Source organism: Lathyrus oleraceus, chromosome 7, assembly GCF_024323335.1.
Source record: "Lathyrus oleraceus cultivar Zhongwan6 chromosome 7, CAAS_Psat_ZW6_1.0, whole genome shotgun sequence".
Lineage (NCBI taxonomy): Eukaryota > Viridiplantae > Streptophyta > Magnoliopsida > Fabales > Fabaceae > Lathyrus > Lathyrus oleraceus.
Window position 1 is genome coordinate 535,398,993 of NC_066585.1, and position 13,186 is coordinate 535,412,178.

Here is a 13,186-nt window from a genome sequence, read left to right on the forward strand (position 1 = left end):
ATAGAACTATTGATGTTTCAAAAGACATACATCATTAATATTTAATATTTATATATCTTGTTACAATTTTGACAGCTTTTAAGAGCTAATTGAGTGAGGTGAAACGTCAATTATGCGGCCAAGTCACAAATTACTAAGGTGCTAGAGCATCCGTGAAAACTTAGCTTTGAAATTTCATAATACTGAGTTCGAATCACCCCAAAAACAATTGTAAAATGCCCAATAATATCACTTTGATTAATAAAAATACTCTAGTTCCCAAAAAACTAAATAGAAAAAATACGCACCCAAGGAGAATGGAAGGCTTGCTACTACTAATTAAATTAATATTCACATGCTGGGATAATTCTAAACAATGTAATGGAACTTGATTCTAACAAAAACAGCAGCTACCATTTGAATAAATTTATAATCACTAAATAAAAATAAAATTGATAATATACAATAATATCCTACACCTAACCCTATTGATCTGGACAAATAAATACCAGAAGCATACACCAAAAGGTACATATCATTATGTTTTCACCTCATCTCCTACACTACTAACATCTCATTCTCCCACCAGTGAAATAAGTCGCTATCTAACCACTGCGAATAATCACCTTCGCTTTGCAGCATTACCATGCTGATGCTGATGCTGATTTGCCTTACTATCAGTTTTGATCCTGTCAGCGTACATGGGAAGGCGAATTATCTCATTTATTTCATTCAACAAGTCTTCCTCTGTGATGTTGTCTTTTATGCTTCGCATCACCTGTAATAAATTAAGTAAATGGTTGAAACAAAGTACAAATTAAGAGATGAGACATTAAAAAATGGGAGTTAGTATTGTACCTTTCTGTAAGTATTAAACTCATTTGGAGTTGATTTATCTGTCCTAATTCGCAAGAATATCCATTCCAGGTTATCAAAATCCCAAGTACACTCAATTATCTTTCCCGAATAAAGTGAAGGATCCGAACCATCTGCATATTTAACGCTATCAGAAAGCAATTGAAACTAAAACAATACAAAGTTGGACAGATAAAACAAAATGAACTTCGTCTGACCTGGGAAAGCAACCTTATTCCCATCCATGAGTTTCTTCTTTCCCCGCTCATTCACAAAAAGTAGCTCCCGATCACCTTCGACCTGCCAATAGAAGCAACTACAAATTAATAGCAGTATCAATATCAAACAACTGACCAAGTAATATCAGAATTCCAAACACGATTCAAAAGAAGGTGGTGATAACCTCAAACAGAAAGTCAACTGAATTTAAATTTGCGTATTTCCACTTCAAGAGTCCTTCATGAGTACGTGGTACATAAGGATCGTCCCAGCCCTGGTAAATAATATAATCAGTAACAAACTTTATGAATCCAAAACAAAAGGAAAAGAATAACATTATAAGTTAACAAGGATTTGTAAGTAAAAGGAATGGAGCAGGAAGAAGAGGTAGTCTATGTACATTGGTTCTTTTCCTTCCAAATCCTTAGCCAGACTATATCAATAATGAGCCACAAAGATTTATTCTTTACTGATTATTGTGTAGATCCCATTTAAGAAGGTAATCAACAGATTCAAAAGACAAGATCCAAAAAGTGGACAACAAGCAACGATTAAAACAACAATAACTGCGTGACTTGCTAGCATGCCACATAACAGAAATTCTCATTCTGGTGTCTAGTACACTTGAAAGTGACCACTGATCATGATCGCCAATTACAACCCACCTGAAATATGAGACCATCTGCCTCATGTGAGAGTCTTTTGATGAACTCCTTTAAAAGCTTTGTGACAGTAGAAAGCAACCAAAAATCTTTCCTCCTCACCTAAACATTTTAAAAATATCAAGAATCAGCCAAAAGAGAAAAATGAGGATTCATGTATTCTGTGATCAATTTAAGGTTCAAGATGCATGCCCTGAATGGTTCCAGATCATATCTGTAGTAAGGATTTCTGCTCTGGTATATATGTTGCCGTTCATAGTTCCTAGGTTCAATCACTTCTTTCTCAAGCATCTTCCATCTTTCACAGAAGGGTCGCTGCACCAAGTTTGATTCGATAATCAATAAGTATACACAGCTACCAAGAATCAAGAAACGCAAGTAGAGCAGATAAAAACAACTCAGAAAACATTGAAACATTCCAAACTATGATGAATCAAACCAATGTTCACCAGAGTATCTTAGACAAAATCACTCGACAGACAAATGTGAATAAGACTGCAACTGCAACTGTTACATACCAAACATTGATTGGAATCATGAATTTTTTTTCTTAGTTAGGAAGGCATTTAAACTTTGTTTCCGATTAATACACATGCCAAAGCCAAGTTCTGATAGGAACATTACACATAAAAACATGTTTATGCAGCCATAAATTTATATTTAATTAAATGCAGGATCCTTCTGAATTCCAATATTCCAATCAAACAAAAAGATGCAAAGAAGTTCAAGAGGTAAGGAGGAAGATGATTTAACAAAAAAATATGTTAAATATGCGCCTGACTGATCTGAATGACTAATTGTGGGTTTTATATCCCTATTATATAGCCAAACAAGACCAAAAGAAATCCGAAAACTAACAAAGATACATGCAATCAAAGTGACCTGTGCAATCTAAGTAAATAACCAAAATATAACTGGACAAAATATAGGACTGCCTCCCATCAGACTCTGATAGCATGTTAGGGAAGTGATAAACATAGATACAAATGATGGAATTGGTGTCTAACCTACATAGCTGAGGTGAAAATAATAAATGCACAATATTACAGCTATCTATTTCCTTTTAGCAATTCTATGACAGAAATTAGATCACCCAGCATTATTTTGCACAATAACTTCTAAACCGAACCTCTATTATTGAAACATGGTTGATTGCCATAAGATCATATATAAGGTATCTTCTCTCCTGCTTATTTGAATCTGGCAATGTATCGATAACCATCTCGCCATCAAGTAATGTGAAATGGTGGGTCTTCTCACCCAAACCCTTAGAACCAAAAAATAACAAATTCTCAGTCTCTGCAAATTTATAACAAAGCATAGTATAATATGTCTCTAAGCTGCACACTGATTTCATATTGTAATATAATTACAATCAAGAAGCTTATTATGAGCCAAGTAACAAACTTACAGCTTTAACCAAAGCAAATTGACATTACTTATCATAACTACAGTACATCATCAAAATTACATATGCTGTATACCACTCCAGATAAAGCATTTATCTAATAGGACGGGTTCTATATGAGAATATAAATTTAAATAAGCATGGGCAACAGTTTGTAAAAGATAGATGCAGTTTCTAGAGGACATACCAACTTGGAGTTGGTTACAGCTGTCAACAAGCTACAGCTGTTCTTAACAAACTATTACACATGCTTTAGTTAAATGTATAGTTTCGTAGAACTTGCAAGGGAATAAATTGGAAAAACATTCAGTGCAAAAAAGGCTAGAGAACTTTATGGAGAACAGAATCATATTTTTCCAAGTACGGTTAGGGTGATTTAGCCAGGTTATGAAAAATCAAGGTTAGCATAAAATAGAACATAGCTGAAAACTGCAAAATGTTGTGAGGACTTGCAAGAATAGAGGCATAGCGAGAAAGAAAAATGCCAGACTTAACAGCAAGAAAAGTCACCACTGAGACAATGTTAAAACAGTATTTTGGAACTGCATTGCTCATAGTACATAGTAGAATATATAGAGACAAAGAGTTTACTGCAAGCTAATCATTAAGTAACCAACAGATCACTAGATAATGTAAAGTAACTATCATAATTATGGCTGATAATGGTATTTACACATGTTGCAAAATCTACTTATGTTGAATAATCTACAAAGCAGCATACATACATCATTCAAACTCCTGCAAGGAAACCTCATTTGGACCCTTCGACAATTAAAACTTCTATCAATCAAGTAACACCCATCCATTGTTATTAACATCATATACCGTGTACCATCAGCCTTCCATGTTGCATAATAATAACGCTGTCGTAATAACTGCAAATTATCCCTGCATACCATCATAGCAAAATTTAATATAGATACACTGACAAAAATGTCACATTAATTAGGAACAATGTTTTGAAATCAATATATCAGTAAATTTACAAATAAACAAAAGTGCATAAATAATTAAATTTAAGTTAATGGATATTCGGTGTCAGTGTAAAGAGTTTAGACTATCAATCAATCACAACCATTAGACCTTTAGAAATATTTGACTTTTATCATAATTATCTTTAAAGTCATGCCCATGAATAGTAGTAATGGGCTGAAAGTATAAAACTCTTCACATATGAATGTGTTGAACATATGGGCAAAAACATTTTTTTAAGTCAACTTTTAAATATGAGGAAAATCTCACAATACCAATTAAATTAATATATAACATATCAAAACATGATTTAATGGCTTAAATAAATAGGACCTGTTGAGAGAAACTGGGTGTGAACCTGGAAACTGTGTATGTCCTCTGGCCTGCATACTAGAAGTTAGTGAACTGGCAGTACCAAGGATTAGAGGTCCATAAAGCAGGTAAATCATAAAAATGAAAAAGGGAAAAGAAATGTGTGATCTGTGAACAGCTTTAAAAAAAACAATGGTATTTCCATAAAAGCAATTTAGAACACAGAATTACAAAAGAATATACTGTGTCTGGTTTTTTTGATGAACAATCAAAATAAATAATGGCCAATAAAAATTCCAGCCCTGCAACTAAGTCAATATTTACAGAACAAATGAAGCATCATGAATCAGAAAGAGTTATTCATACACATTTTCCACAAACACGCACCGTAAAATGTCTCACATACTGACCTACAATTCAACATGAAAAAAGTGCATAGCAATATATATGTCCCTGTTGAAAGTACTCTTATTTCAGAGTACGTTTATATTTTATTCCAATGATAAAAGTGCTCCTTTGGGGAGAATGCATAAAGGCACTCCACAAGTTAAAGAGTGATTTTATGAAATAAAATAAAATGCAATGAACATAAAAATAATTAGTATCCAGGCTAATAATGAGTAAATATTTCAACAGTCACATCATAACCAAATTTACCGAAAATGAGAAACAGACAACTATAAACACAAATGAAAAAAAAATCAAGTAATCAGGATAAGAGTACATGTGCTCCAAATAGTAGGAAGAGGAAAAACCCTCAAATGAAAGATACTAATAGTGTAATGAAAGGTACAATAGGTCCAAGCAAATATAAAACAATAAGTCCAAGCAAATAAAATGAAAGGTACAATAGTGTAATGTAACAAAAAAAAAAGGATTGGATCATTGTTAAAAACTTGACGAATATACACTATCAATTCCTTTGTTGTAATATAAGTGAATAAAAATGGAAAGATGCAATGGCATAATTAAAATTCATAATTCATAATTTTAATAACAAGTTCTCAAATCTAAAGAGTAACCCTATGCATGAAAATAAAAAGACCTACCCCAACACCCAATCTAAGTGTTTGATAACAGAACTGTCGAAATGCATCTTGCTGATCACTGGGTATCTCATCTCCTAAAACGTCATCATTCGTCATCAGAGTGCCTGTCTCATGGTTCTCCTAAAAAATTGGGAAACATTTCAAGTTTAAAACATGGTACATGGCTGAGTCCACAATTTTTATGAGTATTATTAGTATGTTACCATTTGTCTTAAACTACGCAAGGATAAATTACAACCTCCATTAATAGATGCTTAATTATAGTCACTCATTCCCCTCTATTTTGAAAAAACAAACTTACCTTTATTTAGAGAATGATATGTGCTACATTTTACTCTTTTTTTAATGTGAAAGACGCACTTTGGATCAATTTTTCTGTGATTATTGGCATCATCGGCAGCTAATTTTGATCCTTAGTATCAAATTTTGGACAAAAATGAAGATAAAATGAAGATTCTGGTTAACATTTATATCTATATTTTTACTAAAATAACATTTGATTGGAGGAAAAATCAATTGGACACTTCTCATCGTGCATACAAATCTGCACTAAAGAGTAGCAGTGTATCACTTTTCATTTAGAAGGGTACATGAGTGTAATTTTAAAGATCAGATGTGAGCAGTTATTTACCCAATTACACAACAAGTAGGTAGGCAATGTAGTTAGGTAACACAAGACAAAATGGACAGACCCGAATAGACGAGCTTCACACTCAAACCCTTCGTGCGCAGATAATATCAAGGTCCATTAACAGATTAAGGATAGTCTTTCACATCATCTCAGGCTTTGGACCTAACTCAACACAACATAAATAAACAACTTCTGAAGTGAAGATTTCCTAAACTTTATGACCTCTATTTATGACATATTTCTAGCCAAAGTGGACTTGGGTTTTAGTTTAAAATTCCCCAAACGACATCATAGATGAACCTTTGAAGTAGAAATGGAAGGAGAATCACTCTATAAAGCACAAAGGAAGAAGTCACTGGTCCTGTCTTACAGACAATCCACTCCATAAAGCGCTGTTAGAATTAGAAGGAGATTCTGTCTTACAAGGTTATGTCCAGATCAGTGTTAAAAGGACTCTGCCCTGACCACCCTCAACAACAGTTTATCCTTGAACCCTTTCACATCCAAGGCAACGAACAAGCACATAAGGATGAAATCAAGCTGGTGAAGGAGATCAGCGAAACTATTGTGAAGATTAGGGTGGCTTTGAATCTCATGGGCCAACTTTTCATATACTTGAATGTTGTTGTCCGCATGGGCCAATTCAAGAACCAAGTTTGACTTCCTTCTTTTGTTCCTCTAGTGTAGAAACTCTTCATTTGGGTTTAGGTAATCAAACACTGAAAGTCTTTTGAAATCCATGGCTACTAGAAACACTATTCTAATTCTGAAAAAACCCAATCCTTCTAACATATTAAAAAAGAATGTGTCTCCCTTCGATTTTAAGACAATTACATTTAGAGTCCTATATTGGATGAGATATAGTTTGAACATAAGCTTATAAGAACAGAACAGGCAGTGCTCAGCTTACCAGTTGGTTTTGTAAGGGTTAAGTTAAGCCTAACTAAAATTTGAAAACTATAAAAGTTTTGCATAGGAAAAAGTTAAAACTACATTTTGTGAAAGATAGTGAGAGCAACAAATGAAAACAAAAAAATATTCTCATGGTAGACAGGCCCTTATATTACTTAATGGATTTCTCAAGAAAAAATCTAGTCCCTATCAAGAGTATCATAAAAAATAGGATTTACACTAAATCCCTTTAGAAAATAGAAAAGGCCAAAATATCAAAATTCACTATTAATATTATCCACACCTGCAAATCAGGGCCTGGTACTCCATCATCATCGTCATCTGGAACTGCTTCGCCATTTAGATCAAGTTCAGAAGACCTTTTCCATTCTGGAGTAGGAGGACAAACTACCATCTCAGGTTTTTTTTCATGATAAAATGCGTATAATGCATCAATATAATCAGGTTTATAGATTCCTGGAGGGCGCGCTTCAGAAAAGATTTTAATTGCCTACAAATTGAGAAAAAGGTATATTTATTGAACTTGAATGCCTTAAACAGGCAAACAGGGTGATAAAGAGAGCTACAGTAACAAGGTGACTCCAAAACTGACCTGTGTGACAGACATTGACATAGCACGCATTAGATAGTGGATAATCATGTATCCGGTACGGTTATGCCCGTGTGTACAGTGAACAAGTATATACTTCTTTGACTGCTTCTGGCGTGACAAAAATTGTATAACCTGAAAATAATAGTAATAATATTGTTAAAAAACTAATAATCATGGTAATCCTTGCACCTTTGAAGAGAGCTATTTGGCAGACTAGGTTATTTGAGACATTTGGCTTTTATTTGGCGTAGAGCAGGGTATTGCTTCCTTGATGTTTTCTTATTTACAATGGTTTTTTCTTTAGGCTTTTAAAGAATGATCTATTATCCTCCAAATTAAATCATCCTATGCATTGCTAAGAAACGGAAATAGAAGCTAAATTCTTCTAAATTACTCCCTTCGTCCAATGAGTGACCCAATTGACCATTTCATACACAAATTAAGAAAAATGTACAAATGAAAGAGAGAATAATGTTTTTACTAAAGTACCCCCTTATTAAGTATTGGTGGTGATGAAAGTAGTAGTAATTAGAGGGTACGATTGGAAAAAATATTGCCTTTTAAAAGGAAAATGGACATTCATTTTTCGGACAACTTTTTTTACAAATGGGTCACTTCTTGTGGAACGGAGGGAGTACTATGCATGGCTAAATAGTATCAAAAAAGAAACAAACCTCATAGACAAACTGATTCACAGATAAATTATCAGGTACAGAACCACGCCCCCTGCATTGAATCTAGACAAAAACAACGATCTTCAAATATAAGAACAAGAAAGAGATGTCAAAGTTTTAAAGAAAGTTGTAAAATATTGAGATGGTGAATTAAATATGTATACTACAAACCTTAACATGCTTGATACCCTCTTTTTTTAAATCCGTCACTGGATAGTATCGAGAGGTGTTTGTCAAATCAATCACCAGACCAAGCTGCAAATCAAGAGAATAAAATGTAAAAAAGCAATAAATTTTATGTATACAAGTTTTTTTGTAGGATATAGAACATTCAGTCTCTCTAAATTGAACTCTTAAGACAAATATCAAAGATATAGCTCTTCTTTTATATATGGGTACAAGTTTAAAAATTCATTTCGATTACTACTACTCTAAAAATCAAATCTAAGAAAAAGTCAACCACGGAGCATAGAAAATAACAAACAGATAAACAAATATCTAAATAAAATATTACATTTTTAGGATTAGCTCTACTTACTTTCCTCCCTAAAACTCTCTGTTGATGTATCACTTGTTTAAATGAGTATCTTTTACCAGGAAAAATGCAGTCATTGAATGATTCACCGAGAGGAACTTTAGAAGGTATCATACAACAAATCTCCTGGCCAGATGCAGGGCAATCTAACCAACCTGTATGAAAAGAATAAAGTAATACATAAGTTTTTTCGTTCACATGTAAATCAATAGTAATATGTGACAAAATGTATTCCAATAATCTCAAACATGACAAGTAAATTATAACAGCTTTGAATCTGGATTTAATAAATAAACTTATTTATTTGCTAACAGTGACAACCAACTGAACAATTGCTAGCTGACTCAATACCAACTGAATCAGTGCATGGCAGAGGCTTCAAAAACGCGAAGGCGAAGTGTCAATACTCTAATATTCCCCGTCAAACTCAAGGTGGCTGAAACATAGAATAATAATCCAAGACCCTAGCTTTATCATACAATTCATTAAGCCTTAGGGCTAAAAAAGTCTTAAACAGAGAATCAACCAGCTATTCCTCGGTTGATCAAGCATAAATTAGTCAACTTGCTATTTAAAGCCCTAATATAGCTATAAGACTGTGTCCTACGGCAGATTCTGTCAAGTTAACCAAATCAGTTAACTTGCTATTTAGAGCCCTAAAATGGTGATTGGTCGTGACTCGTCTGACCAACCACCATTTTAAAATTTTCGTGCACCATTTAATCTCATGAGTCATGGCCCAGACTGGTGTGAAACCTTGAAACACTTCAGACAGTGCCACTCATCCTGTTCCTAGAGATCGCGTCGCCCAAACCCAATTCACTCTCAGTCACACGTGGAAAGCTTCTACTGCATGTGAAGTTTGTGCACCACCCTACAATCCATTTTCTGTGGCTACCTTTCTTGTACGATTTAGCTTAGCATGTTGATGTTGCTACGTGATTCCTAGGTCAGGGGCTCTCTAATCACTTTATCAAGAAAGTTGAGGACATTCCCAATGAGGGCAAAGGGAAATGATCAAGTGTACAGTGCCAATTTGTCTCATTGCTTTGGCAATCTATTGATCCCAAGTTGTTGTTCACTTCCGTTCGTTTAAACATACTATGATATTCGAAGAAAGTTCCACAAGTGTAATCCAATGATGTGCACAGAACAGAGGCAGTATGACTCTTTCTACAATCTTGTCACTCTTCAAATGACATATCATGATGTGCCCACATACTTAAATTGAACAAAAACCACAATTAAAGAGATCAAGTATATCCTTAAGATGGCTTTTGTGCCTCGTGATCTTCATAAAAACCATAGTGATAAAATCAGATGTTCCTGATGTAAACAATCTCATTAACAGTTTTTAAGAGGTCCCTCTTCTGCACTTTGTCCTAACCAGATTCCCCCACATTTGTCTCTATTCTGACTAATCATGGAGGTTACAGCCATGAGGGGGACAAAGAATATTGAAGGCTAATCTGACTAATGATGGATTTTGGGATCTAGTGTTTCTAATCACATAACCATTAACTCTACTCTTATCTCCATGCTTCCTAGATTTAAAGGAGGATAACAGGATAGCTTGAAGGCTAATTTCAGTTAGCTAGTGCTCCCTTGTAAAGTTTAAATATTTCAGATGCTATTCTAATGAAAGAACTCAAATGGCATAAGTTAGTTACCCATTAACAATATTCTTCACTTTTTCATAATATCATCAAGTTTCATCAATACATAACAAATCCACTTCAAATATAGGTCAAATTAAAGATAGAATTGTATTAAGAAATATCTTATTTCTATCACATTGTTGATTATCACTGGCAGCAACATGGAAAGAAACACTTACCTGGAGGAAGCCTACTTGTATCATATGACTTAGGGTTTTTTGTATGAAATTGTTGATCATATCGAGGTGATTGTGATCGATTCACAGGTCTATCATCTGGACGTTCTCTTTTCAAGCGTCTCTTTCTTTCCTCGCGCTCCTAAAAAAAAGAAACAACAACGCAGGACTTGTGTTAATGAAAAGACAAGTAAGGATAATATACAGATTGAAACTCTAATAACTAATGAAACTCACGTATATATTTGTTAGCCAAAAAGAATCATCATTTCAAAAGTCAAAAGTCAAAAGTCAAAACTGCTTGACACATTCAATTTAACAGACAACACTAAAATTTGGATAGAATTCAACATTAATCATACATCATACGTTTTTCTTTTATTGCAACTTGCAGAGAAATGAAATATTCAAAACAAGTTAAACTATCCACTCATTAAAATGACAAGTTAGAATTAAATAGATGTGGAACTATAATACAACACAAATGTGTGCTATCAAGTCTAAAGAAAGTCCCAAATCGGATTATTGACATAGCCGCAGAGGTCCAATTGCATGGGCTAACATGGTTTTTATGGTATGAAATATAGATTCAGTTCCTTTACCCACTACAACTCTAAAAAACTATAATTCATAATGCCACGTCCACTCTTTAAAATGTGGAAGTCCCAAGCTCACAAGTCATAATTAAATACCAAGAAACTAGAACCGCGGCCAACATACGGTCAGTTGTGATGAAACCAGATAAAATAAAGAAAAACGAGAAATAATACCCGACGTGCTATAGCAGCTCCACTTTCTATGTGGTCATCAGGTGCAGTATACTCTTGAACATGTATCTTCTCTTCGTAAACATCTTCATCTTCCTCCTCCGGTACCGGAGACGCATTCAAATCCATAGCAACTATCATCAAGCATCGAAAAACATTCACGCGCCACAATAAAAATCCGAAAAACACTAGTTCACCTCCTATTACATATAACAATCCTTTAGTGTCTGCATCATTCAAACAAGTTCAATCAATTCTAATAAACGAACTAAACAATAAAATCCTACTAATAAAATAGTTGATTCCTAAATACACGCTAATCATTTTTTGATGCACGTGAATAATGAAGAACGAAAATCACAGTTGTTTTCTCTTTCAGTCGCATAATCAAATCCTACTCCAACTTCGCGTCACGTACGAAGAATCAAAACGAAACTTGAAATTAAAGAAAAGTAAGAGTATGGAAAAGTCACGATTTCACGAACCTGTGTATAGAAACGAGAGGGGATCGACTATGAAATGGAGAATTCGTGATCGAGAAGGGGGAAAATGAGCCCTACGATAGAGTCCGTGGGGAAACCCTAGAGAGATGAAGAGTGAGGTTTGTTTGTTGGGGTTAGATAGAGAAAGAGAGAACAAGTGAGGTTTGTTGTTGTTGGCTTATTATTATCATTATTTTGTTTTATTAATTAAAACGAACGGAATGAAAGGAAAAAAAAAAAAGGCAATTTTTGAAAAATTAAAAATGTATTCTTTTTCGGATGATCCGTTTATTTTCTATAAAATTGAACGCCAACGAATGACATATCCCAATTATATTTAATTTTTATTTAGAATTACATCTCCGAATGTTTTCCTAATATATTTTGGATATGCATATCGAAAAATAGTTCAGATAGTTTAAACTAAAAACAGAGATAGTATGAGTAAGATCCCGACGAGTAGTATGTCGTCGCAGATCCGAATTTGAAGCGGGGGTTTTGCGTCATTCAAATACACAATATAAGATGGGAATATGCATTTATTCTCTTGTTATGTATTTTGTAGAAAATATGGATTGAGAAACACCCTATATTGAGTCACTTTAGACCTTAGAAACTTTATCATTGCATAATATCATTTTTCAAAGATTTTTCTCCGATTATATCATTTTTCAAAGATTTTTCTCCGGTTATATCCTCATTTTTTACAAAAGGATGTTTACATATATGCATATCTGAAAAGTTTCCTAATGGTTTTTTTAATATGTATGAGATTTAATCGAATATGTATATTCATAATTTGCCCTAAGCCAGAACATGTGTATGCAAAAACAAAAAATACAAACCATAAAATTTGTAAACTGAAACAATCGACATTAACACCATTATTGTTGGATATATATTACTTATGTATTAAATTATATCAAGATAAATCGTTTACGACAATACATTCAAAAAAAGTGTATCGATTACAATCTAAAATGTCTCAAAAGATGTGTCACCGTTGTCGCATTACGCGAAAAACCGGCGGGAAAACAAGAACAACAGAGTCGCCACCGTGCGTTATTTATCCCAAAAGAGGGAAAGGAAACACTTAGAGTAAACCTGGGAAAAAGTATGGTCTCGCGACCAAAGAGAATGGGATCGGGAGTCGGTTATACGAAGGGAAGGTATTAGCACCCCTACGCATCCGTCGTACTCGACGGGATCCGCGCACAAAAGGAAGGAAAATGGTTGCTAAAACATTGATCATAAATAAACACACTGGCTGAAAGAGACACAAGAACACAAACAAGACTGACTC

At 34.0% G+C, this 13,186-nt stretch overlaps 1 protein-coding gene across 3 annotated transcripts; it reads right to left on the reverse strand.

Moving 5' to 3' along the window:
- Positions 1-390: 390 nt before the first annotated feature.
- LOC127100365 (uncharacterized) lies at positions 391-12,064 on the reverse strand. Of its 3 annotated transcripts, none has more exons than XM_051037506.1 (18): positions 11,887-12,064; positions 11,405-11,535; positions 10,638-10,776; positions 8,804-8,955; positions 8,437-8,520; positions 8,266-8,328; positions 7,592-7,723; positions 7,283-7,489; positions 5,457-5,576; positions 4,429-4,478; positions 3,849-4,011; positions 2,845-2,982; positions 1,908-2,030; positions 1,719-1,817; positions 1,238-1,327; positions 1,053-1,134; positions 838-968; positions 391-757 (listed from the first exon to the last, which is right to left on the reverse strand). In XM_051037506.1, exons 2-18 carry the CDS (start codon positions 11,528-11,530, stop codon positions 602-604), a joined length of 2,055 nt encoding a protein of 684 aa, XP_050893463.1. In that variant the 5' UTR covers positions 11,531-11,535; positions 11,887-12,064; the 3' UTR covers positions 391-601. The 3 variants fall into 3 exon arrangements, with proteins under 3 accessions (XP_050893463.1, XP_050893462.1, XP_050893461.1); XM_051037505.1 differs by having other exon boundaries at positions 11,405-11,601; XM_051037504.1 differs by having other exon boundaries at positions 11,405-11,628; positions 11,887-12,061.
- Between the last annotated feature and the right edge of the window lie 1,122 nt (positions 12,065-13,186).